A 25,964-nucleotide genomic window follows, 5' to 3' on the forward strand; every position below is an offset into this window, starting at 1 on the left:
AGTCGAGCGTTTCGATCAAAAAAGACCCTACGAGATCGACGAGCAAGAAGACTGCAAATGGCGTCGACACCGAGAGAGCAACTCGACGTCAAAGAGGAGGAAAGCATTTCCATCCCGGGATCGGACTCCGACGACTCCGAAAGTGAATGAACCTCGACGGTGCAGCGAACAGTGAGTAAACCTGCCCCGTCCAAAACTCACACAAAGATCTTTAAGGCCAAGGTGATGCCACCGCCAACTATCCATGGCTTAACCCAATCGAAAAGAAGGTGACCAATCATCGGCACTGAAAAAGGCCAGGGATTTGCCAAAGACTTCCGACTCCGGTCGAGATTCCGGCACCGAACGCTCTCGACACCGAGAGTTCGACTCACCCAAAGTGAGAAAAATATCATCGGAACCGAAAAAGACTATGGGGGTCATTCCGACCCCGGCGGGCGGCGGCGCCGCCCGCCGGGCGGAAACCGCCCAAAGACCGCACCGCGGTCAAATGACCGCGGGGTCATTTTAACTTTCCCGCTGGGCCGGCGGGCAATCTCCAGAAGATCGCCCGCCGGCCCAGCGGGAAAGCCCCTGCAAAGAGGAAGCCGGCTCCGAATGGAGCCGGCGGATTTGCAGGGGTGCGACGGGTGCAGTAGCACCCGTCGCGATTTTCACTGTCTGCTAAGCAGAAAGTGAAAATCTTTGTGGGGCCCTGTTAGGAGTCCCCTGCACTGCCCATGCCAGTGGCATGGGCAGTGCAGGGTCCCCCAGGGGCCCCACGACACCCGTTCCCGCCAGCCTCTTCCTGGCGGTGTAAACCACCAGGAACAGGCTGGGGGAAAGGGGGTCGGAATCCCCATGGCGGCGCTGAAAGCAGCGCCGCCATGGAGGATTCCCTGGGCCAGGGGAAAACCGGCGGGAAACCGCCGGTTCCCCTTTTCTGACCGCGGCTTTACCGCCGCGGTCAGAATAGCCCAGGAAGCACCGCCAGCCTGTTGGCGGTGCTTCCGCTGCCCACCACCCTGGCGGTTTGAAACCGCCAGGGTCGGAATGAGGGCCTATATCTGAAACTTCGGTACTGAAAAAAGCGGCTTCGGAGCCGAAAAGAAGCTCTTACACAGACGAGCAAGAACTTCCAGCCAAATGAAGGAAAGACATAGATTTGAGCAGGAATTAAGTATGGAAGAACCAGACCATACACAAAGGAGGTTGCATATCCAGAAACAGACTGGAAAAATACAAACTCTACCTCCAATCAAGTCTAAAAGGAAACTTACATTTCAGGAGACAGAAATGCAGCCTAAGGCAAAGGTGGTTGGAGACAAATCCCCACCACCAAGGTTTTCACCACAACAGTCCCCACCGCACTCACCACAACTGTCTCCAGTGGGAACACCTCCAATGCAGTCACCCACACATACAGGGATGACACAGGATGATGCTGATGCATGGGACTTATATGATGCACCAGTATCGGATAACAGTCCGGATTGTTATCCAACAAAGCTGTCACCTCCAGAGGACAGTACTGCATATACGCAGGTACTATCTAGGGCAGCTACGTTCCACAACGTAGCAATGCATTCAGAGCCAATAGAGGATGATTTCCTGTTTAACACCTTAGCATCCACCCACGCTTCCTATCAGAGTCTGCCAATGCTCCCGGGTATGCTCAAACACACAAAACAAGTATTCCAGGAGCCAGTTAAACGAAGGGCTATCACGCCTAGGTTTGAGAAGAAGTACAAGCCTCCCCCAACGGATCCTGTGTTTATAACACAACTTACACCGGACTCAGTGGTTGTAGGAGCAGCAAGAAAGAGAGCAAACTCTCAATCGTCGGGAGACGCTCCACCGCCTGACAAAGAGAGCAGAAAGTTTGACGCAGCGGGAAAACGAGTGGCAGCACAAGCAGCCAATCAATGGCCGATTGCTAATTCGCAATCCCTACTTGCTCGCTACAACAGGGCACACTGGGACAAGATGTAACACATCATACAGCACTTGCCCAAAGAACACCAGAAACGTGCCCAACAGGTTGTGGAAGAAGGACAGGGCATATCCAACAACCAGATAAGGTCCGCACTAGACTCGGCAGACACGGCAGCACGAACGGTCAACACGGTGGTAACCATTTGCAAGCATGCGTGGTTACGAAGCTCTGGATTCAAGCCAGAGATCCAACAAGCGGTGTTGAACATGCCATTTAACCAAGAACAATTGTTTGGGCCGGAAGTGGACACAGCAATTGAAAAGTTAAAAAAAGACACGGACACGGCCAAAGCCATGGTCGCGCTCTACTCCCCACAAGTCAGAGTCACCTTTAGGAAACCACAATTCAGAGAAGGTTTTCGACAGCAAACACCAGAGCCTTCCGCCTCTCAAACCAGACCCACCTATCAGGCACAATATCAAAGGGGAGGGTTTTGTGGTTCCTATAGAAGACAATTCCCAAGAGGAAAGGGAATGTTCCAGGCAACCAAACCAAGCCAGACCATACAGTGACTTCAGTGTCACAAAACCCCAACACTTATCACCAGTGGGGGGGAGGCTAACCGCATATTATCAAAACTGGACACATATTATCACAGACGCATGGGTCCTATCAATTATCCAACATGGTTATTGCATAGAATTCACAAATTTCCCGCCAGATGTGCCACCAAGATCACACAATATGTCCAAACAACACTTAGACCTATTACAAATAGAAGTCCAAGCACTATTACAAAAACAAGCAATAGAGCTAGTACCCAATCATCAGAAAGGAACAGGCGTCTACTCACTATATTTCCTAATTCCAAAAAAGGAATAAACGTTATGACCTATCTTAGATCTCAGAACACTGAATCTCTTCATCAAATCAGACCACTTCCACATGGTAACACTTCAAGACGTGGTTCCCTTACTAAAAAAGGAGGACTACATGTCAACATTGGATATCAAGGATGCGTATTTCCACATACCCATCCATCCTTCTCACAGAAAATACTTAAGGTTTGTAATAAAAGGCGTACACTATCAATTCAAAGTGCTACCGTTCGGGATAACAACGGCCCCAAGGGTATTCACAAAATGCCTAGCAGTAGTAACCGCTCACATAAGGAGACAGCACATGCACATATTCCCATATTTGGACGACTGGCTAATAAAAACCAACACTCAACAACAATGTCTTCTTCACATGCAATACGTTATAGAAACTCTACACAAACTAGGGTTCTCTATAAATTACCAGAAATCAAATCTGCAACCATCCCAAATACAACAATACTTGGGAGCAACTCTCAACACACAAAGAGCAATTGCCACTCCAAGTCCACAAATGGTCCAAGCGTTCCAAAATGTAACATAAAGCATACAGTCAAACCAACACTACCCAGTAAGGTTTGTAATGAAACTTCTAGGCATGATGTCTTCATGCATAGTCATTGTCCCAAATGCAAGATTACACGAGGCCCTTACAACAGTGCCTAGCAAAACAATGGACACAAGCACAGGGTCAACTTCAAGATCTAGTGTTGCTAGACCGCCAAACGCACTTCTCGCGTCAATGGTGGAACCCTATAAATTTAAACAGAGGGCGGCCATTCCAAGACCCAGTGCCTCAAGCTGTTATCACAAAAGATGCTTCCATGATGGGGTGGGGAGCACACCTCAACAACCACAGCATACAGGGTCAATGGGACAATCAGCAAAAACAGCTTCACATAAATCATTTGGAACTGCTAGCGGTGTTTCTAGCATTAAAAGCATTTCAACCACTGGTAGCCCACAAACACATCCTTGTCAAAACCGACAATATGACAACAATGTATTATCTCAACAAACAAGGGGCGACACACTTATCACAACTGTGTCTCTTAGCACAAAGGATTTGGCATTGGGCAATTCACAATCACATTTGCCTGATAGCACAATACATACCAGGCATTCAGAATCAGTTAGCCGACAATCTCATTAGAGATCACCAGCAAACTCACGAATGGGAAATTCATCCCCAGATCCTACAGGATCACTTCCTCCGCTGGGGAGCACCAAACATAGACCTATTCACAACAAAAGAAAACACAAAATGCCAAAACTTTGCGTCCAGGTACCCACACCCTCAATCCAAGGGCAATGCACTATGGATGAGTTGGTCAGGGTTATTTGCTTACGCTTTCCCCCCTCTCCCACTCATTCCTTATCTGGTCAACAAACTAAGTCAAAACAAACTCAAACTAATACTCATTGCACCAACCTGGGCTCGCTAACCGTGGTACACAACACTGTTGGACTTATCGGTTGTACCCCACATCAAACTACCAAACATACCAGATCTGATAACACAACACAAACAACAGATCAGACACCCGAATCCAGCATCGCTCAATCTAACGATCTGGCTCCTGAAGTCTTAGAATTCGGACATTTAAATCTTACACAAGAGTGTATGGAAGTCATTAAACAAGCAAGAAAACCAACAACAAGGCATTGTTATGCAAACAAATGGAAAAGATGTGTTTGCTACTGCCACACTAACCATATCCAGCCCCTACATGCCTCCACAAAAGACATTGTAAATTACTTATTACACTTACAAAAGTCTAATCTAGCATTCTCTTCCATTAAAATACATATCACTGCAATATCTGCCTATCTGCAGATTACTCATACAACATCGCTTTTTAGAATCCCAGTCATTAAAGCCTTTACGGAGGGACTAAAAAGAATCATACCCCCAAGGACACCACCAGTACCTTCGTGGAACCTTAATATTGTATTAACACGACTCATGGGCCCACCATTCAAACCCATGCATTCTTGTGAAATGTAATATCTGACTTGGAAAGTAGCCTTTCTAATAGCTATCACATCACTTAGAAGAGTAAGCGAGATACAAGCATTTACTATTCAAGAACCCTTTATACAAATTCATAAACATAAAGTGGTTCTCCGTACAAATCTGAAATTCTTACCAAAAGTCATATCACCATTCCACCTAAGCCAAACTGTAGAACTCCCAGTCTTTTTTCCACAACCAGACTCAGTAGCCGAAAGAGCATTACATACATTAGACATAAAAAGAGCACTAATGTATTACATTGACAGAACAAAACAATTTTGTAAAACAAAACAATTGTTTGTAGCCTTCCAAAAACCTCATGCAGGTAATCCTATATCCAAACAAGGCATCGTCAGATGGATAGTTAAATGTATTCAAACTTGCTATATTAAGGCAAAAAGAGATTTACCTATTACACCAAGAGCACATTCCACAAGGAAAAAAGGCGCCACAATGGCTTTTCTTGGGAATATATCTATGACAGAAATGTGTAAGGCAGCCACATGGTCTACGCCTCATACATTTACTAAGCATTACTGTGTAGATGTGTTAGCAACACAACAAGCCACAGTAGGACAGGCTGTATTAAGAACATTATTTCAGACAACGTCAAATCCTACAGGCTAAACCACCGCTTTTTGGGGAGATTACTGCTTGTTAGTCTATGCACAGCATGTGTATCTGCAGCTACACATGCCACCGAACGGAAAATGTCACTTACCCAGTGTACATCTGTTCGTGGCATGAGACGCTGCAGATTCACATGCGCCCTCCCACCTCCCCGGTAGCCAGTAGCCGTTCTTAGTTGAATGAAAATTGTAAATATGTAAATAAATATTCTTTTGATACACATTAAGTACATACATAACTACTCCATTGCATGGGCACCTCTAGTATACTCACAACTCCTACCTCACCCTCTGCGGGGAAAACAATCTAAGATGGAGTCAACGACCATGCGCAATGGAGCCGAAAGTGAGGAGTCACTCGGCCTCGTGACTCGAAAAGACTTCTTCGAAGAAAAACAACCTGTAACACTCCGAGCCCAAAACTAGATGGCAGGATAATGCACAGCATGTGAATCTGCAGCGTCTCATGCCACGAACAGATGTACACTGGGTAAGTGACATTTTCCTTATTTTGGTATTTTATGTGGTGTCTGTTGTCAGAGATAATTTTCACGCTTGATGTTTTGCACGAGTCTTGGTTCTTATAATTATTATTGGAACCATGTAATGGGAGTTTCCCACATGATCACTAATTTTAATTAGAGATGGCAATTGTCATTCTTCCTTTTATGTTTTTTACATGTCCTTCTTCACTTCCCTCCTCTTGACATGTCTTTTCTTAGTATATTTCTTTGGCTTTACTCCCTCTGGTAAGTCTCCTTTTGTCAAGTCTCCCCATTGCATTTCCGACCATGCTGTCTCTCCATATACCATGTCTCTCTTTGGAGTGAATCGCCTTTGTAAGTGCCTTGCCTTGGCATCTCTCCCTTTGGTATGATTACACATGTCATGATGTCATGTCTCCCTGTGGCAAGTCTCCCTTGAACCATGATCATTTGGAGTAACTCCCATTGGCATCTACTTTACAATGTCTCCCCTTGCTATGTCCTCCTGCGGCACGTCTGCCCTTGGTTTATCTCCACTTGGGCTGCCTTCCATTGTATTGTTTTCCCTTGGTCTATGAGCCCTGGGATTTTTTCCCCTTGATGTATTTCCTTTTGATGCATCTTCCTTTAGTTTGTTTCTTTATTGTGAGTCCCTGTTTGGAATGTTTGTACAGTTTATTATTCAAGCCCGCCTTAGGCTCATCTTTCTTCCTGAGCCTCCCATCAGCATGTTCCCTCTTGGTGTGTTCTGCCTTAATGTTTCTTCCTCTCTTTGGCCTGGCTTCCCTCTAGCGTGTCTCATCTTGCCATGTTTTCCTTCTGCTGCCTTTCCTTTGTTTACCCTTAAGGATTGATTCCCCTTAATGTTCTTCCTCTTGGTGTGATTCCCCTTGGCATGTTTCTCTTTTGCAAATTTCCTGTCCGCATGTCTCCCTTTTATGTCCATTCCTTGAACTGACAAGTCTCATCTTGGTGTCTGCCCATGGCTTAATTTTCCATTGGATAGGTCCCTGTAGCATGGCTAACTTTGGTTATCTCCCCATGACATGTCTCATCTTGCCGTGCCTTTATTTTACTTGTCCTATTCTGCTTGGTACTCACTTATTGAGTCTCTCCATAACTTGTCTTCCCTTGGTGTGTCTCTTAGTAGTTCTCTGGGCCGTATCGCTCACAAGTGAGTTCCCGTGGCATCACTCTTTGGCGCGCTGTCACATGTTGTCTCTTACCAAGGCATATCTCCTTTGAGTGATTTCCCTTGGCATATTTACCCTGGGTCCCCCCGCCCGGGATTGCTTTTCCTCCGATTTCCTTACCTTGGCATGCATCTTTGATGAGTGTTTTGTTGGAATAACACCCCTTAGAATGACTCCCATTTACATGACTCGTCATGGTGGCCACAACTTAATATTTTGTCTTTTGATGATGTTCATTTCACAAATGTGTCTTCCTTTGTGGTGTTTCCCTTTGGCGTGTCTGTTATTTTGCATGTCTCCCCTTGTATATTTTTCCACGTGGCCTGGCTTGCCTTGATGTATATCTGTTTTGGCATTTTCCCTGGGGGGGTATCTTAAATTATAATGCCTACATTTGATGTATCTCCCTTTGGCATATCTTAAATTGGTATTTCTTGACCTGACATATCTACAATTTATTTGTCTTCTTTTAGACCTCACATATCTACCCTTTGTGTCTTCTTTTTGCATCTCTTCTCTTGGCGTGTTTCCCTTTAACATGCTTGCTTCTGACAAGTCTACCTTGCATATTGCATTAGTCTGTACCCCCATGGACTGTCTTCCCTTAGCCACACTCTCAGGGCATTTCAACCCTTCACCTCTCTCCCCGTGGTTGTCTGGAGCATCTCCTCCATTGATTTGTCTCTCTGACATGTCTCCTTTTAACGTTCCTCTTGTCTGCATGTATTCAATTGTGTTTCTGCCCGTAACATGACTCTTCTGTGCTTGGTCTTTCTTTAACGTGTCTTCCTCTGGAGATTCTCCACTTGGGATGATTCTTTTTAGTGTGTATCCATTTGAGTTGCAGTCTCTTGGACTAGCTTCCCTTTCCATGTCTCTCCGTGGGTTTTCTCCCGTTTACATGTCTGCACTGGGTATGCTGCCTGTGACTTTCACTCCTGAGCATGCATCTCCTTAAATATCACCCGCTAGATAGTCACTTGTTTCCTCCTTCTCCCCATTATCCCCTGGAAAGCATCTTCTCCTTGTGTGCCTTTTGAGCATCTCTCCTTTGTGTATTTCATTGGCTTGCCTCACCTCGGGTTGTCTTGCTTTAATTTGCCTCTTACCCATGGCTCTGTCTTCTCTCCAGGGAGGGTCTGTGGCGGCTGATGGAACTCTCCAAGAAGCCTACTTTCATTGTGTTTGAGAGTCAGTACAGGGAGCTGCCATACCCCGCCATACACTTGCTGAAGCAGTACAAGAGGGCACTTTCTTTTCTGGTATGGAGGCCGGGATGCATGGTGAGTACCAGGAAGGACCTCCCACTGCTACAGAAAAGTGCTCTGAACGGTGGGATTATTGTGTTACATGGGCTGCTTCCAAAAGGTTTGAGACACTGACACGGTGCAGAGATGTTCTTACCAGGACCTGTTCTTATGACATGGCTACCTCCATGTTGACCTATACTTCTTTCACCATTTTCATTTCTTATAACCGGGTTGGTTCTGTAATGTGGTGTGTACTTAGGTTGGCATTTGGAAGTTCTAAATGATAGAATGCTATTTACCTTGGAATTGTTGGTGATTATTTCTGTAGTGGATTAAACTTGCTTTACTGCTTGCCTAGTGCATGTGGTGGGTGTCTTTGAGCAACAGGGGATTACGCTTGCCTTTTGCCTTGCCTAGTGCTTGTGGTCGGTGTCACTGGGCAAGCACTGTGTAGGTTTCGTTCTTCTTTGAACACAAACTGAAAAGTGTGAGAATCAAGGACCTCCTTTCTCCATCAACTGCAAATATCAGCGAACACTACAGGCGTTCCCCTTGTCACCCCTACTGTTCAACATCTATAAGAGACCTGCCATGGATTTGCTCTTTGAATACGATGTCCTGTTCTACCACTTCACCGGTGGCACACAGGTTTAGCTGCACGTTGCCGTTCTGTATTATCAGTTTTCCACTGTGCCAAGAGAGTTGTTTGCATTAGGTGGAGGTTTTTTTCTTTGAACTGGTCGCAAAATTAAGATTTTGATTGCAAGCTCTAAACATCTGTTAAACAACTAATTGTGATTTGTGGTGCTCCATGTGGTTTTGCGATCCAGTTATATCTAAATTAATTTGCTTGCATGTTTGTATGAATGCGGATTGCACATCAGTTTGCAGGTTACTTCTTTGGTGAAGACCCTCTGTTTTTGTAACTTGCGTTTATTGTGCAGAAAATCATGCAGCAATAGTTGGAGCTTCAAATAATTCTAGTCATGAGCATGCAAATACAATGTATGCTGGCCTTCTGAGCTACCAAACTGCAAGTATGCAAAAGAGTCATAATGCAATAGAAAGATCCATCTTTGTATCAAAAAAGCGAGAGGCCATGGTACAGTTTTTAAGATTCCTGCATTGGCTGCATGTACGCTACAATATTTCTTGTAAAATCGTATGCTTCCCTCTTCCAGAACTTGATTGACAACGAACAGGTCCCTAAACACCAACAATCGTAACTCTATGGAGCCCGCTCTCTTAGTAGCCGGCCATCCCAAGTTTGTCTGGATAGGAGATTGAATATTTGGATTGTACGACGAAACAACGACTTAAAAAACAACTACTGCCTTAACAACGAGGTCAGAACACCGACCTCGTTGCTACTACTAATGATTTTACCACGAATGCCTTAACAACGATATTTCGTTGTAAAGGCATTCCTGATAAAATCATTAGCAATAGGCAACATTCACCCTACATCCCTCACCCCACTCCCCCAACCCCACCCCAAAACCTAAAACCCCCTGACCCCCCCACCCACTCCTCAAAACCAAAAACGCCCCACCCCCCCAACCCCACCCCAAAACCTAAAACCCCCTGACCCCCCACCCACTCCCCAAAACCCAAAAACGCCCCACCCCCCAACCCCACCCTAAAACCCCCTGACCCCCCACCCACTCCCCAAAACCAAAAACGCCCCACCCCCCAACCCCACCCCAAAACCTAAAACCCCCTGACCCCCCACCCACTACCCAAAACCAAAAACGCCCCACCCCCCCAACCCCACCCTAAAACCCCCTGACCCCCCACCCACTCCCCAAAAACGCCCCAACCCCACCCCAAAACCTAAAACCCCCTGGCCCCCCACCCCCTCCCCAAAACCTAAACCCACCACTTACCTTCGCCAACTCCCTTCTTCGTACCTTAACCACGCATGTTCGTTGTTCAGAACATACGTAGTTAAGGCACAAAAAACCGGAGTCGTGGTTAAAAACAGCGTTGCGCTTTCGTTAACCACGACTTTCGGGAAAAAAAAGGCGTAAAAAAGGATGTTTCCCTGAATATTTGTGCTATTCCAAACCATATCTGAATGGCCAAACTGTTGATAGTGTTCTGCAGAATGCTCAAAAAATGACTTGAAACAGTGAGGCGTTTGCATGGGGTTACTGTGCATGTTTATATTATTTAGAGGTACTTTTAGTGCTGATGTACTTTACTGGAAAAATCTGATCTTTGAGTCTGTGTCGCACTTCGTTTAGAGAAGCTTTTCATTCTGTGCCCGAACTCTTAGCTTGATTTGTGACACTGAGTAGCTTTTCCATTAATATTTGATACTTGAATATGGTAAGAATGCCATTTATGTTCTCTTATTATTAGCTGCTCATTTTCAAATGATACAGATGTTCTTATTGCTATCCAATATGTTTTTTAATTTGTTTGTTCTTTGTTGCAACTCAGTTCTCGTGAATGCTGGGCATAGTGTTTTATCCTGCCTGTGATCTTCCAATTTCTTTTGTAAACTTTTCTATATTATTTGTATATTTCATAGAGACTTCTAGTTGCAGATTCTTTGAATTCCCCCAGGGGTCAGACTGGATCCAGAGAATTTTGTGAGCAGTACCCTTGCATGCTGTCAAGTAGCGTTGATGGGCTCTGCGTCCGTCGTTGGCGTCATCCTCACCAGATATGACATTGCGTTTCCTATATAAGCTCCACCCCGATGTGCTTACATCAGTTATTATCTTTCAGAATCAACAAGCCCTGATTAAAAGACAGCTACCCCTCAGTCGTTTTTCTGACTGGCTTTTTTAGACTTTCTGTTGAAGATTTTTTGAAGTTTTCATCAGGCAGGCTGGATTCAAGCCCTGCAGTTCTTGTCATCGGGCGGTGTCTGTGACGGATCCGCACTTCGTGTGTCTTTAGTGTCTGGAGCATGACCACAACTAGAAGTCGTGCTCTGAGTGTCGGCCATGCATCCAAAAGCTTTGAGGGAGTGGTGCCTGAAGCTGATGGCTGCCTGACGCTCTACTGCACGCAAGTCAAGATCTTGATCGAGAGGAGCATCCCAGAATCGGTCATGTAGTCCTCCATCATCGTCGTCCCACTTTAAGCCCTCGGGGCGAACGGGTTAGTCGAGGCACAAGAGGACGAAGCATTCTTTGACTTCTTTTAATCTGTCGTCCGATGAGACAAGGGGGCATCAACGTTTTAGGCCTCGCTTTGCAGAGCCTGCATCTGGGTCAAATCTGTGCGCCCCTAGCTTCCAGGAGCCGAAGCGATCCCTGCACATCGTAGAGAGTTTTACGAGGCTATGTGCCTCGTTTTTGGGCTGTCTGACACCGCTGGAGCACCTTCAGGCCCCAGAGTCGGAATGGTCCCCTTCCAGTCTTGGAGCTGTACAGACATTGGTCATAACACTCCAACCTTCTGCAATGCCAGTCCCGACGCCAATGCTTCTGATGCCATCTGCGCCCACAGGCCTCGCCATCCCTGTTGTAATCCCCGCCTCCAACGCAGAGCTGGATAGGCGTCTAACTTTGCTAATTTTGACAGCGGCAGGAGCCTTGCCTCCTATGTCGGATACTGAGCCCCTTTCCTGTGGGCTAAGTTATGAGGATGAATGGGAGGGGTCGCTGGATCCTTTAGAATACCAGCTCCAGGAACAACCTATGGACTGGCATACAGACTTGGGTGAAGCCAGCATACTGGATACTTTTCTAGATAGCATGCTTTCTCCCTCTACCATGTCTACTGAGAAGGGAGTTTTCGATTCTGTGATGGTGGGGAGGGCAGCTGAGGTCCTGGACCTTGAGTTGCCTTCATTGGGCATCAGGACTAATCACCTGACAGAGGTGCTACCACTGGAAGCTTCCACCTCAGAACCCATGCTTCTATTTAATGAGGCCCTCACGGATGTCCAAACCCAGTACAGTGGCTCCTGTGAACAACACAATGGTGCACCGCCATTGCCTCGGTCCACGAGACCCACGTTTTCTGGCACAACACCCTGCCTGGAGAGCTTGGTTATCCAAGCCTCTACCTAACAGGACATGTTCCCTTCTGCACCCCCTCATAGGTAATCCAAAAGACTGGACACACGTAGGAAAAACACGTTTTCTTCCACCACCCTTGCATTGCAGGCTGTGAACACCGAATGCCTTTTGGGCCATTATTCCCACACACTGTGGGACACAGTTGTGCAAATGCTACTGCAGGTCCCGGAGGAGGCGTGGGCTGTACTCTCACAGGCTGTTGCAGATGGGAGAGATGCAGTGAAGTTCACAATCCGTTGGCAACTGGACACAACTGTCTCGCTGGGCAGAGCGGTTTCCTCAGCAGTGGCCTTGAGGCACCCACCATGCCCTGCTGAGGACATCTTGTTTTTCAGGTGATGTCCAAGCTACCTTCATGGGCATGCCCTTTGATGGCACCCGTCGCTTCGGAGACAAGGCAGACTCGGCGCTCCAGTGCTTCTGGGATTCGTGAGCTACGGCCAGGCACCTTAGGACTTATGGTGGCCCTTCACCCCCTCAGTCTGCCTTTCACCCCTTTCGTGGCTACAGAAGGGGTCTCCAACCGCACCCATTCTCGGCCTGCCACCGTGCCCTGCATGCTACCCAGCCTCTGTGTGGCCGAGGGTTGCAGAATCCACCATGCTCATGGATTGGGTAGCTAGTGGTCTGGGCAGTCCGCCACCCCATCCCTCTACAGCAGCCTCTAAGCTTTTCTACTCTGAATCTCCCCCACCTAGGTCGAGTCGGAGGCAGGATTCGGCATCACCTCCTTTACTGGCAATCCATCACGTCAGACGGGTGAATTTTGCAGATAGTCCAAAGGGACTACTTCCGCCCCTTGTAGACTACCCCGCATTCATTTCAGTATCCTACATTCAGATGACGGAGAATCACTTGGCTCTTCTCCGTGAGGAAGTTACGGTTGTCTTGGCCAAAGGAAGCATAGAGAGCTTTCCAATGCCAGAAATAGGCCATGGTTACTATTCCCACTACTTTCTGGTCCCCAAAACGGCCAAGGTCTTCTGCCCTATCCTAGATCTGCAGTTTCTCAATCACTTCCACAAGAAGGATAAGTTGAAGATGCTCACTTCAGCTCAGGCTCTATCTGCCCTGGACCCAGGAAACGGGATGGTAGCATTGGGCTCACAGGATGCTTATTTTCACATCCCAGTCCTGCCTGCCCACAGGTGTTACTAGCGGTTCACGGTAGGCCAGAATCACTTTCAATTCAGTAAGCTCCTCTTTGGCCTTACCAGCGCCCTTGGTGTTCACCAAGGTGATGGCGGTGGTTGCAGCCCTTCCATGCAGAACAGGGCTTTCATCCTTCCCCTATCTTGACGACTGGCTGTTGAAGGTGAGCTTGCCCCAGGCTTCCACCTGCAGCTTATCCTCCGAGCTGCGAGTCCAGGATATACAGGCTATGATACTGATGTTTTATCCTCTGTCCTGGATTTTGGTGAGAATGACTCTGAGGCTGCTGGGTCTCATGGCCTACTGCATCCTGCTGGTGGCATATGCCAGATGGCATATGCGGGCTCTGGAGTAGGACCAGAAGTTCCAGTGAGCACAGCATCAGGGGAATCTCTCCAAGGTCCAGATCTCTGAGGGAACTTCACAAGATCTACAGTGGTGGTTGATGAACCACGATTGGGTCAGAGGCAGATCCCTCTCCCTTCCCCAACCAGATCTCACAGTAGTGACAGATGCATCACTCCTGGGATAGAGTGGCCATCTGGGAGAGGTGGAGATCAGAGGCATCTATCTGGTCTGAGGCGGAATCTGGACTTCATACCAACCTTTTGGAGCCCCATGCGATCCGGCTGGCATTGGAGGCATTTCTTCCCTCTATCAAAGGAAAGATGGTGCAGGTGTTCATGGACAACTCCACCACCATGTGGTACTGTAACAAGCATGGCAGGGTGAGGTCGTGGACCCTTTGTCAACAGACTCTATGCCTCTGGACATGGCTGGAACAGCAGGGAATATCCCTAGTGGTTCAACATTTGGTAGGATCTTTTAACACTGGGGCAGACAAACTCAGCCGACAAATGCCTAGCGGATCACGAAAAGAGTCTTCATCCTGAGGTAGCGCAAGGTCTCTTTCAGCAGTGGGGAAAGCTTTGGTTAGACATGTTTTCATCTGTAGAGAACACGCAATGTCAGCAGGTTTACTCGTTGGAGTTTCCAATGCATCAATCACTTGGATACACTTTTCGTCTCGTATGGAACTCAGGCCTCCTGTATGCCTTTCAGCCCATACCACTTTTGCCCAGAGTTCTCAAGCAGATCAAGAATGACCGGGCCCACGTAATCCTTGTGGCTTCAGACTGGGCATGCAGAGTCTGGTATACCAAGCTGCTGAGCATGTCCATCGATCCTCTGATCAGAATGCCCCTTCGGGAGGATCTTCTGTCTCAGTAGAAGGATTGAGTTCTGCACCCAAACCTGTCCACTCTCCACCTTCTTGCGTGGAGATTGGGAGGCAACAGTTGACAGCTTTTGACCTTCCTCCCTAAGTCTGTAACATAATCTTGGCAGCCAGGCGTCCCTCCACAAAAAGGGTATACTCCTGTCATTGGAAGACATTTTGGAATCCCTGCACATGTTTATCAAACACTACTGCTACCTGGGCAGTCAGGTCCGTAGGGACAAGTATTTTGCCTGTTCGGTGCTGCAGAACTTGGTAGTATGATCTTGGTTCACATATCCACCTCCGAGGATGGTATTGATTATGTATCTATTCAAAGTTAAGGAATCTGCAACTAGAAATCACTATCAGATGAACAAGCTACTTACCTTCAGTAGCACCTTATCTGGTAGAGACAATGTCTACTTGCAGATTCCTTACAGACCCACCCATCCTCCCAGCTTTGCGAACTGATTTCTAGGGATATTGACTCCCCTTAAGGGCCTTAGTTTTGAATCACGAGTAGCCGGTTTAATTTTGGCTCTGCACTTCTGGCGGGAACAATTGTGAAAAGAAACTGACTTCACCGCACCAGGGTGGCACCCATATAGGACCCGCAACATCATATCCATTGCTGATGATGATGGACGCAGAGCTGATCAATGCGACCTGATGACGCACAGGGGTACTGTTCACAAAATTCCCTGGATCCAGTCTGAGGTCTGGGGGAAATTCAAAGGTAAGGAATCTACAACTAAATATTGTCTCTACCAGATGAGGTGTTACCGAAGGTAAGTAACTTGTTCTACACTCCATGACATTATCTTAAGGATTGTTTATATGGTTAGGCCCAACAGTAGAGTACATTCCATCATGCAAGCAGTAAGATCACATAACAGTCAAACTTAAGGTGAAAAATAATAGCTTGTTCTCCAGTTTTGGATCTTTCAAAGATTCACATGCTTGAATCATCCCGTTGTCGAGGTGGGAGCCTCACGGCAACTTCAAATATACATAGCAGTAAGTGTAATACACTATGCCCCAATGGCCCAAACAGGAACTCTTATAGCCTATCCATGTTCTTTTATAAAAAATAACCAAACTTGAGCTACAACCAATCAAGCGTCAGCACCCTCTAGAACACTCCCAACACTGGCTGCTTCCCTCAGATTTTCAACTGCATGTCGTGTGAAGGGAGTCTCCCTAAGCTCTGCTCAGTTTATTCTTCTGACAGGAAGATTTTCTCTCAGAGAACCCAGCTTTCCAGTGGACAGGATGTCCCAACAGACCAAAAAAGGACTTTTCAGAGATTGTTGCAGTTGTGGGAGGAAAAGACTTCATATTGATGACCCCCACAAGAAATGCATCTACTGCCTACATCCAGACCCATAAGGTGAGGGACTGTAAGATTTGTCGCACCTTCAGTCATAAAACCCTGAAAGACCGAGTGGATAGACTTTTGTTGTGGCTCCAAAAGCAGAAGGCCATGGAGTATCCTTCTTCTGAGGAAAGTGAAGCCTCATTGCACACTTGTCACTCCCTATAAAGGCCTAGAGGTGAGAGGAAACTGTCTTCAGAACCTCCAAGAAAACTTGCAAACAAATCTAAATACCTTTCTTTGGAGAAGCAGTCTGATTAAAGTCATCCCACAGAATTTTTACCAAGGTGTCAGCGCCAGTAGCAGCTCACCTACGCCAGTTGGGCATACAAGATTTTCCATATCTGGATGACTGGCTCATCAAGGCATTTTTCAGGAGCTCAAGTGGTAGACCATACAGCCACTTGCCTCCTGTTGTTCAAGGATCTAGGTCTGACCATCAATTATCGCAAGTCACACGTTCATCCCACGCAAAAACTGAATTTCTTGGGAGCACTTCTGGATACTATCCAAAGCAAGGCATTCCCATCTCAAGAGAGAAAACAAAAGCTATCCAACTTAGCTCAGAAACTATCGACAAAAAAGTTTGTTTCAGTTCGGACTTACAAATCATTAGTGGGAAGGATCTCATCATGTATTCTACTGCTCCCAAATTGCCAGCTACTCATGCGGCCTCTACAGGAGCAACTGGACGCTCAGTGGCTTCAAGTGCAGGGCTCCTTCGAGGATCGAATTCTCATCACACCAGAGATGCGAACTGCCATGTCTTGGTGGGCGAAGCAGACCAACTTATCCAAGGGTCTTACCTTTCTTCAACAGGTGCCTAAATATATAATAACAACAGATCCGTCCCTCAAGGGTGCCCACCTTCAAGATCTGCAAATAAGTGGCACCTGGACTCAAAAGGACAAGCAGCTTCACATAAACCAGCTGGAGATCAAAGCAATGGATCTGGCGCTGAAGGCTTTCTTACCAAGAATTTGAGACTCAGAAATTCTTATCAGAACAGAAAATACCACAAGTATGTTTTACCTAAACAAGCAGGGCGGCACAAAGTCCTTGCAGCTTTCAAGATAAGCTCAGAGCATTTGGAAATGGGCCATAGTAAACAGAATTTATCTGAAGGTGGAACACTTGCCAGGGCAAACCAACGTCCTAGTAGATAATTTGAGCAGCCAGTCATCCTGAATCACGAGTGGGAACTCGACCAAAAAGTTCTCGACCAACTCTTCTGGATGTGGGGCATGCCGAATCTTGATCTCTTTGCCACATACGAGAACAGGAAATGCTCATATTATGCAAACTGGCATCCCCAAAAAGAGTTGTGGGGAAATGCGTTTTTGATGAGATGGTCAGGGGTCTATGCCTATGCTTTTCCCCTGAATCAGCTCATCCCCAGAGTGATCAACAAGAGGAAGCAGAAGGATGTTGTCTCCTGCTAGTAGCACCCAGGTGGCCCAGGCAGGTTTGGTTCACTGAACTCCTTTTGTATTCAGAACAGCCACATGTTCTACTCAGACAGACTCCAGCCCTGCTGACCATGCACCAGGCATCCAGATCCGTCATCTCTGGACTTATCAGCCGTCTCCTGAATTCAATGAATACTCCACCTTGAACATCTCATCAGAATGTAGAGCAATTTTAGTCAGGGCCAGAGCGGACACCACCAATAAGACCTATAAACTTAAATGGAAGCATTTCTGTTTGTGGTGTTCGGCAGAAGGAGTCCATCCTATCTTGCACTCTGGAACAAGTACTTCCTTATTTATTACACTTGGCAAAATCTGGGCTTTCACACTCCTCCATTCGAGTACATGTGGCAGCAATTTCAAGATACCGCCGATCCCAGCACACCTCCTCGCTATATTCCACTAGGATTGTGAAATCATTTCTCAGGGGTCTTTTTCGCGTTTTTCCACCGGTGCGTAAACCTCCACCGTTATGGTCCATAAACGTAGTGTTGGGACAACTCATGAAACCCCCTTTCGAACCAATCCACAGGTCAGAATTGAAATTCATCTCCTGGAAGATATCACTCTTACTGGCTCTCACTGCAGCAAAAAGGGTGAGTGACATACAGGCCTTCACCATCAAAGGGCCTTTTCTTAAGTTCACCCCTGATGGGGTTATTCTTCGAACAAATCCTAAATATATTCCAAAAGTACCTTCAAACTTCCATTTCAATGAGCCAGTGATTTTGAAAACCTTTTTTCCTAACCCACAAACGGTAGTGGAGGAAGAACTGCACTTGCTGGATGTTAAAAATGTGTTTGAAAATCTATCCTCAAAGAACACAGCGCATCCCGAAATCAGACCAGCTATTCATAGCTTTTGGAGATGCAAGAAGGGGCTCCGCCATATCTAAACAGACCATTGCCAGGTGGATCGGTCTAGCAATACAATTCTGTCGTGCCCAGGCAGAAAATCGCTCCACAATAAGGTTAAAGCCCACTCTACCAGGGCGGTGGCCACGTCAGCTGCGCTCTTCGCTGGAGTGCCCCTGCAACACATTTGCAGGGCAGCGACATGGTCCAGCCAGCATACATTCACAAGGCACTACTGTCTCGATGAGACAAACAAAACTTGGGCAAGCAGTGCTGAGGCACCTATTTCATTAAGGGGAGCCTCACTGGTCATCCCACCTTCCACGTGAAAAGGTATGTGATCTTCGCTTCCCTGATCTGGTCATTGTTAGTATTGTTATCATAATTATTGTTATTATTATTATTGTTGTTATTTGTATTATTATTATTATCATTATTATTAATATTATTATTATTATTATTACTACTGTTGTGGTATTTATGATGATTATTATTATTATTGTTATCTTCCTTGAAGCATTGATATATTGATATCTAATATTAGCTGGGAGTAGCATCATTCCTATTATTATCCCTAGTTTAAACAATATTACTGCTCGCTACTGTAAATCAAGCCAGTGAATCTATGAAAGATCCAATACTGGAGAAGAAAATTGGTTACTTACCTGTAACTGTTGTTCTCCAGTATTGGTATCTTTCATAGATTCACATGCGATCCACCCTCCTCCCCGCAGACGCTCCACTTAAACATAAACTTCCTGCTTCACACTTGTACTAGAAAATCTGACTGAAGCAGCCTCTGTTGGGAGTGATCTAGAGGGTGCTGACGCTTGATTGGTTGTAGCTCCAGTTTGGTTATTTTTTATAAAAGAACACGGATAGGCTGTAACAGTGCCTGTTTGGCCATTGGGGCCTATTGTGTTACACTTACTGCTATATATATTTGAAGTTACTGTGAGGCTCCCACCTCGACGCGGGGATGACTCAAGCATGTGAATCTATGAAAGATACCAATACTGGAGAACCACAGTTACAGGTAAGTAACCAATTTTCTTTTTCATACAGTGCTTCATACTGCACTTCTGCAGTTTCTATGTAATGTAAATAACAAATATACAGATAGCCCAACTGATGGTCCTCAATTTAGTGACCTTTAGGAAGATGAGAGGCTGAGTCTACCAAGCCAGAATCTGAGCCTGTGACCTGCTGGTGATAGAGCGGTCCGTAGTAATAATTTACCTGTGTTCGGACGCTCTTTAGGCCGATGAATCTTTTGACTAAGTGGGAACTCTCTGTACTCTTAATCGATCAATTTCCTGAAATCAATAATCAATAACGAACATAAGCAATACCTTGATCAACATAACACTTAACAATTAATCCAGAATACATTTCGGCGGACCCTGGCCTTTCAGTCAGGAATAACCACACCAGTTTATTGCAAAGTTAGTGAATTTATTTCCATATATTAACAAAGCTAGCACAATATATATGTGTCTCAACACCAAATGATAAACATAAATGAACATTAATAGCTGTCCATAACGGCGAAACAAGTGTAATCTATGTAGCATTTGAATCACAAGGCATTCGATAATGGCAATGCAAAGCACTAATACGATAATCTGTAATGAACTAATTGCATACATTTAGTCAGCATAACAAGATCTCAAATTGCATCGTGCGACATATGGAATCCTCATCTAACCTCAAATTAGCATCGGCATGTGGGACTTCATGCAAAAACAATTTATCAACATAAATTTAGAGAACTCCTAGCTAGGGCTCTTATCAAAATCAGCAGTTGGTTACCTAAAAGAAACACAATGCAATTTTACAATTTCCTTTCATATTTACCAATTGCGATCAGCATACAAGGAAGTCTTCGTCTCACAGGTACCGTTTCTCGATCAGCATGGGACGGGACAAAGGGGCAGGGTGGACGGGACAATTGCCTCACGGCGGCAAGGTAAGACTACTACTTCATGCAAAGGGCATTTCAAAGTTAAAGTCTCTAGGGCAAGAATCATTAAAGTCTCTTTCTCTCGATTAGAGAAAGCATCAAAGTCTCTCAAAATGGCGTCGCAGCAAAGTGGGCCATAATAGCTACGAAGTCTACAAAATGGCGTAGTGTCCGGGTAATGGCCGTAATGATCTCTCGTGCACCTGGTTTTTATAGACAACAGTTCGAATCCAGTAGGGTCTCCATTGGAGGGTTCATAGGTTAGCTTCAAATTGTCCAATCAAAAACGACAGTTCTCAAGCTTTCACTTAAGCATACAATATCCTTGGAGATGGGTACGCAAGTTGCAACATTGTCTACCAATTAGCTCACTTTCAGAGCCTCCATTGTCCGCACCTGCAAGTCGACCTTGAAGTAAAGAGAAAATATGCCAGGCTGGCACGAAACTTTAAGATAAGCATGTGAACAGTTTCTGTGGAAAAGTACAGCTTCAAGCAGAAATACACGTTTAATAGCACATTGGAAAAATACGAGCATCTAAACCGTGAGACCAGGCCACTAGGCCAAAGCCTCCGCTAAAGTAATGCTAAGCTAACGCATTTCAAACAAGCAAATCGTAGCACACGTTTATGGTTATGTCGGATTAGTGCAATTCTAATACACCACGTTACATAGAGCACGCTTATAAATGTTGGCGAACTACTCTAAGGGCACATTTTGTCCCCGTACAATCTTTATTAGTTCGGTTAAAGTCACACATGATTATTTCACACTACGTTTATGCGTTAATAAATCAAAACCTTCATTTTCTGCTTCATCACTGGTCACAGCTTTGCTACAGTGGTAAACATTAAAATCTTAAAGCTATCCCCCAGCTTCCGTCAGACCTTACAGGGACACGTGTGTGCTGAAGAATACCCTGTAATTCAGCAGTCAGATCTTATCCTACACACTTTCTTAGTGTGTTATGCTCCCTTGTAGCAGCTGTTAGATATTATGACAATGACAATTTTATTGTGGGGTACATAGCTTAATGTGAACGATAGGATCTTATAATTGAGATATGGCCATGGTGAGGTCTGCTTGTTTGCATCTACTATCTATTCGTACAACAGAGATAATTCCATGCTGGGCTATGCATTATTTTATTGATTTCAGAACTTATAACAAAAATATTCCCAGGGTACAGTATACTTTCCTGTGTTGACTCTGTATAATTCAGGTACTTCCTTGTTGAGGCCCACCCAAGTATGTTATCTTTCAGTGACGTTTCCACATTGACCATTCTCCCTTCCATCGCCTGTGGGGCACTATAGGGATCCTTTCATGATGGGGGTATGATCCTTAGGATCTTTTCTGGTAGTCAGCTCACTTATGATTCTTGTACTACCTCATACAAGGCTTGTTTCAACAGAGGTCTCCCTTATGCTGAGTGTTGGGTCAAAGAACAGTGATATTGTCATGGTGAGTCACTCTCTCTTATACCAGTTAAAATGTCTTGTCACACTGATATTTCCATAGGGAGCTCTCTTAAGTCAGTTATCTGATCTTGTGACTGTGATGTTTTCTTGGCAGTGCAGACTGCTTTACTTCGACAATAAGAGAGGATTTTGCGGAGGCAAATGTGCATTCTGAGTTGTGTATTTCTTGTGCTCATGCAGACTCCTTCATCAGACTTTTGGAAAGAACTCTGCCTGGCAATGCCACGGAAGCTGTCATACAGGACGGGTCCCCTGGCGGACCCTCAGACTCAGCGACAAGAGGATAAGGACCCCATGCTGATACTGGGAACCAGCTACTTGGAGGGCAGTGTTGATCCCGACCTTGAAGGAGATCTGGGTAAGAAATCCTCTTCCACAACAAAAAGCCATTACTGGGTTCAGTCACTTACAGTCTACATTGAAAGGCCGTAGTTTAAAGGGCAGAGAAGCTGAAATGACCACTCATCAAATCTTACATGATGGAACAAAGACCTTCTGAGGAACTTAAGGTTTTAGGTTGTGCCTCATGTTAGTATTCCCATTTCAAAAAACGTAACAAAACTTCATATGGAACATATCCAGCAATCAAGATGATTTGCAACAAAAATTATATTGAAGAGTGCTTCTGCCAGCTTCACACTCACATTTGGGGACTCCCCTGAGCAGCTATAAAAACCTTGATGTCCTGGATAGATCCTTCCCTCATACCACGAATGTTGGTTTCAGTGGGCTAATGCGAACATAAGACGAGCCATTTGGAAACCAAACCAGTGACCCCACACTGGGAAAACATACGAAAATGTTCCTATTCAGAGAGGCATTTTGTTCAAAGCTCAGCTACTGGCCTCCCATGAAGATCGGTCCTTGGCTTACAAATCATTTTGCTTGTAAAGAACAGGTTCAGTGCAGCATTAAGAACACTGTAAGCAGGCGCCTAATGATACCACAGTCGGAGGCAACAACAAAGTGCCACAATGCGGCAGATAACCTCAAAACGCCTTTTTGTTAGGAGAATGAGAGCACATAAGCATCAAAATTGCTTTTTTGCTTGGGGCTCTGAAAATCCTTGCACTGAAACAGATGAATAATTAAGTTGGCAATCATTACCAGTTGGGTTCGTGGAGAAGAAATACTGCGCAGATCGTGAGGCAGGGAGAGCGTTTAGAAGACAGCAGGCTGAACCACAGTGAGAGCAGTAAGTAGGGTAAGTGATACAGAAGTGGGCAAATAGTGCCTTGACTCAGTAATGAGCTAAAATCGGGCCCTCTGCGAGGGATCCATTTGTCACTGAGCTCTGAATGGGACCTGACCGGTCACCTGCAAGTATAGAAGCTTGTCAGAGGCCTGTACGTATATTTCGTAAAAGTCCTGTAGAAGCTTCTGTCTGGCCTGCCCTAACCCTGACCCGGTGAGTATTCCTTACCCATTCCATACTCTAGTAACCAGTCCTTGCCACCTCTGTCTACACATCCAAACTGCATCTGAATGTGTCTCGGTTCTCTTGTAAATATCTGTCCCATCCTTGCCAGCAGTCCTCATGTTTGCTCTCTGACTCTGTCTACCCTTTGGGCCCTTGCTATGTCGTCTGACCTAACTCTTCTTCATCTCCACCCTCTAGGTGTCCGCGGTGCGACGTTCAGGGAACCAGCTCCCAGGATGGCAGTAGCTCCTAGACCACCTGCTTCAGAGGCTGATCCTGAGAGGTGCGATATTGACATCTCCGATCTGGGCTCGCGCAACTATGGGGTACGAACAGACTTCTACTGCCTTGTGACAGAAGAGGACATCTAAAGCACGGAGGGACTGGGTGGTGCCTCAGCGCGGTGCCACATATCAGTAGACTAGCTCTTCTGCTCAACTGTGCCTTGATTCATCCAAAAATCAGGGTCTTGGAAGGCTGGGCTTGGTATCAAAAGTGTATCTGGTACACACTATATCACACAGCACCTTTATGCACCAAGGACCAGGAGGGGATGCCACTTGGGTGGAAATTTGAGTCACGGTGTCAGCCTACATTCTGTCCGTGCAGGGGAACATGAGAAACGCCTGACAGGGAAGGAACAAAAGGAGTATGACCCCAATGTGCAGCAGTGACTCTTCAGACTGAAAGCAAACTGGCTCCTTGATCCCTGGGTCTGCCAACTTCTTGAAGGGCTGAGGAAATGGTCACAGTTTCAACCGTATGGTATAGGTATGAGTGCTGTGGTATATTGCATCCCCCTTGTGAAGAACAGCCCGTCATTGGCCAGTCATGATTCTTTCACCACAAACCCATATTTCTGGCATGTTCATGGAGGAAACCTGCTTAGATGGGTGCAATGCCTCTGTGCTGCCACCCTGGAGAGGAGGTAATTGTGCTCCACTGCTCACCATCAACAGGGCTCAAAAGCAACTGTGCACGAAGTGAGTCCCATTGACTCAAGAGCTACGTCACTCCATCACAATCATCCAATCAAGCCTTGCAGAAGAACAATGAGCTGCGGCCTTAAAGTTATCAACTTCAAGATTTGAATTCGGAAAAGTTACTATCATCCATTTTACCGGTGCCTTGGTTCCCAGCCATTGATATAATCTGTGGTGCCTGAGAGATCCAGCAGGTGGCATCGTTGATACACGTTCTGAAGTTGGTTTACACAGCACGCAGCTATACAGTCTTGCAGCTCGCAAGGAACGCAGGGTGTGATAATCTGTCGCCAAAACGAGGCTGCACAGTGATCCACACAGAGCTCAGGCTGTGATAGCTGTCGAGTCAGTGTGAACTGTCTACGCCCTAGCTCTCACGCCTCTTCCTACCACCACACTATTAACATAGCTGCGAAGTTTTCAAGGTGCGCATGTGTCACATTTCTAGTTTTCAGGTGTCCTTATGTGTGGCATGTTAAGGCCACGTGTGTTACACATTGACTGAACCTTTATTGTGCACGGAGCAAATCAGTTAAAACCGTGAAGTAGGAGAAGTATCAGACAACACTCACTTTGCACCATGTAATGGTTTAGAAATGGCTTTAAAACAGACTAGAACACAAATTGATCTTGTGTAAGAAGCAAAGACAGAATGAAGGTTTCTGCCACCCAGACACTGGACAAATTGCCAGCTTTATCATGGCTTGCCACTTTCTCGGCATGCGCCCTTTGCACAAGAACATATACATGTCACACAGATGCGCACAACACACGATTTCAAATATTAAAATTGTTAGTTTGCTTTTGCAAAATATAGGGCCAGCAAACAATGTATTACTATTGAAACCACAAAAATGCTTCAATAGGGCTGAACCAAAAATTCAGTTGCCAGAATAAATTTTGTTGTTCTGTCACTCTTCTGGACTGGGCCAGGCATTGCAGAGTAACACCACAAGGCAACTCATTATCAATTGTGGTCCTTCACTTCACCTTAAAAGGTTGAACATGGAGTACTCCCTGCTAGGAACATGTGACCTTATGATTATGAACAGTTTTGGCACTAAAGACTTAAACTACTGATCTGTTATACAATAAATGGACATCATGCCATTAAATACCAAATAGAATTAAATCACCCAAGATCTCAATCAGTGACAGGAATTAAAGATTATTCTTTCAAGCCGGGCGATAATGAGGGTAAGGGGTGCAGACACTCAGGAATAACCATTTTGCTCTCTGAGAAACAACATATACAGTGCAACATTTTCTTTCAATTAAAACTTTACACTTTAAGCATTGCCATGTCCATAAGCAGTATTTGTTTTAATGCATTTATATTTATTGGTTTTGCGTCACACTCCAGCTGCAGAACATCCAACTAAATGCAACAGATAATCTTAAAGACTTTTTCAATTTGCTAAAGAACCGACAGGATCATTTATTTATATTTTTATAAGGAAATTAACCAGGAAAAAACAAGTGCTAAAGCCCAAGAAGCTCAAACAAAATGATCCACGTACCCTTTGCAGGTTTTAGCTAAGTAGACAAATTTGGTGGGACACAGAATGTCATTTTGACACCTGTGGCCGGGTCATAGTTGTCTGTGGTAGCAGTGCTCTTGCAAGAGCACTGGCTCTGTT

At 45.6% G+C, this 25,964-nt stretch overlaps 1 protein-coding gene across 1 annotated transcript in view; it reads left to right on the forward strand.

Annotated features, from left to right (window-relative positions):
- The window catches only part of SIGIRR (single Ig and TIR domain containing), a 97,211-nt gene extending 71,594 nt beyond the window's left edge, over positions 1-25,617 (forward strand). Inside the window, exons 8-10 of the mRNA XM_069223195.1 lie at positions 8,250-8,400; positions 22,102-22,279; positions 23,540-25,617. Of these exons, the coding sequence (XP_069079296.1) occupies positions 8,250-8,400; positions 22,102-22,279; positions 23,540-23,712 (502 nt within the window). The 3' untranslated portion in view covers positions 23,713-25,617. The remainder of the gene's footprint in view (positions 1-8,249; positions 8,401-22,101; positions 22,280-23,539) is intronic.
- Positions 25,618-25,964: the final 347 nt, after the last annotated feature.

The sequence above is a fragment of the Pleurodeles waltl genome, chromosome 3_1, assembly GCF_031143425.1.
Source record: "Pleurodeles waltl isolate 20211129_DDA chromosome 3_1, aPleWal1.hap1.20221129, whole genome shotgun sequence".
Taxonomy (NCBI): domain Eukaryota; kingdom Metazoa; phylum Chordata; class Amphibia; order Caudata; family Salamandridae; genus Pleurodeles; species Pleurodeles waltl.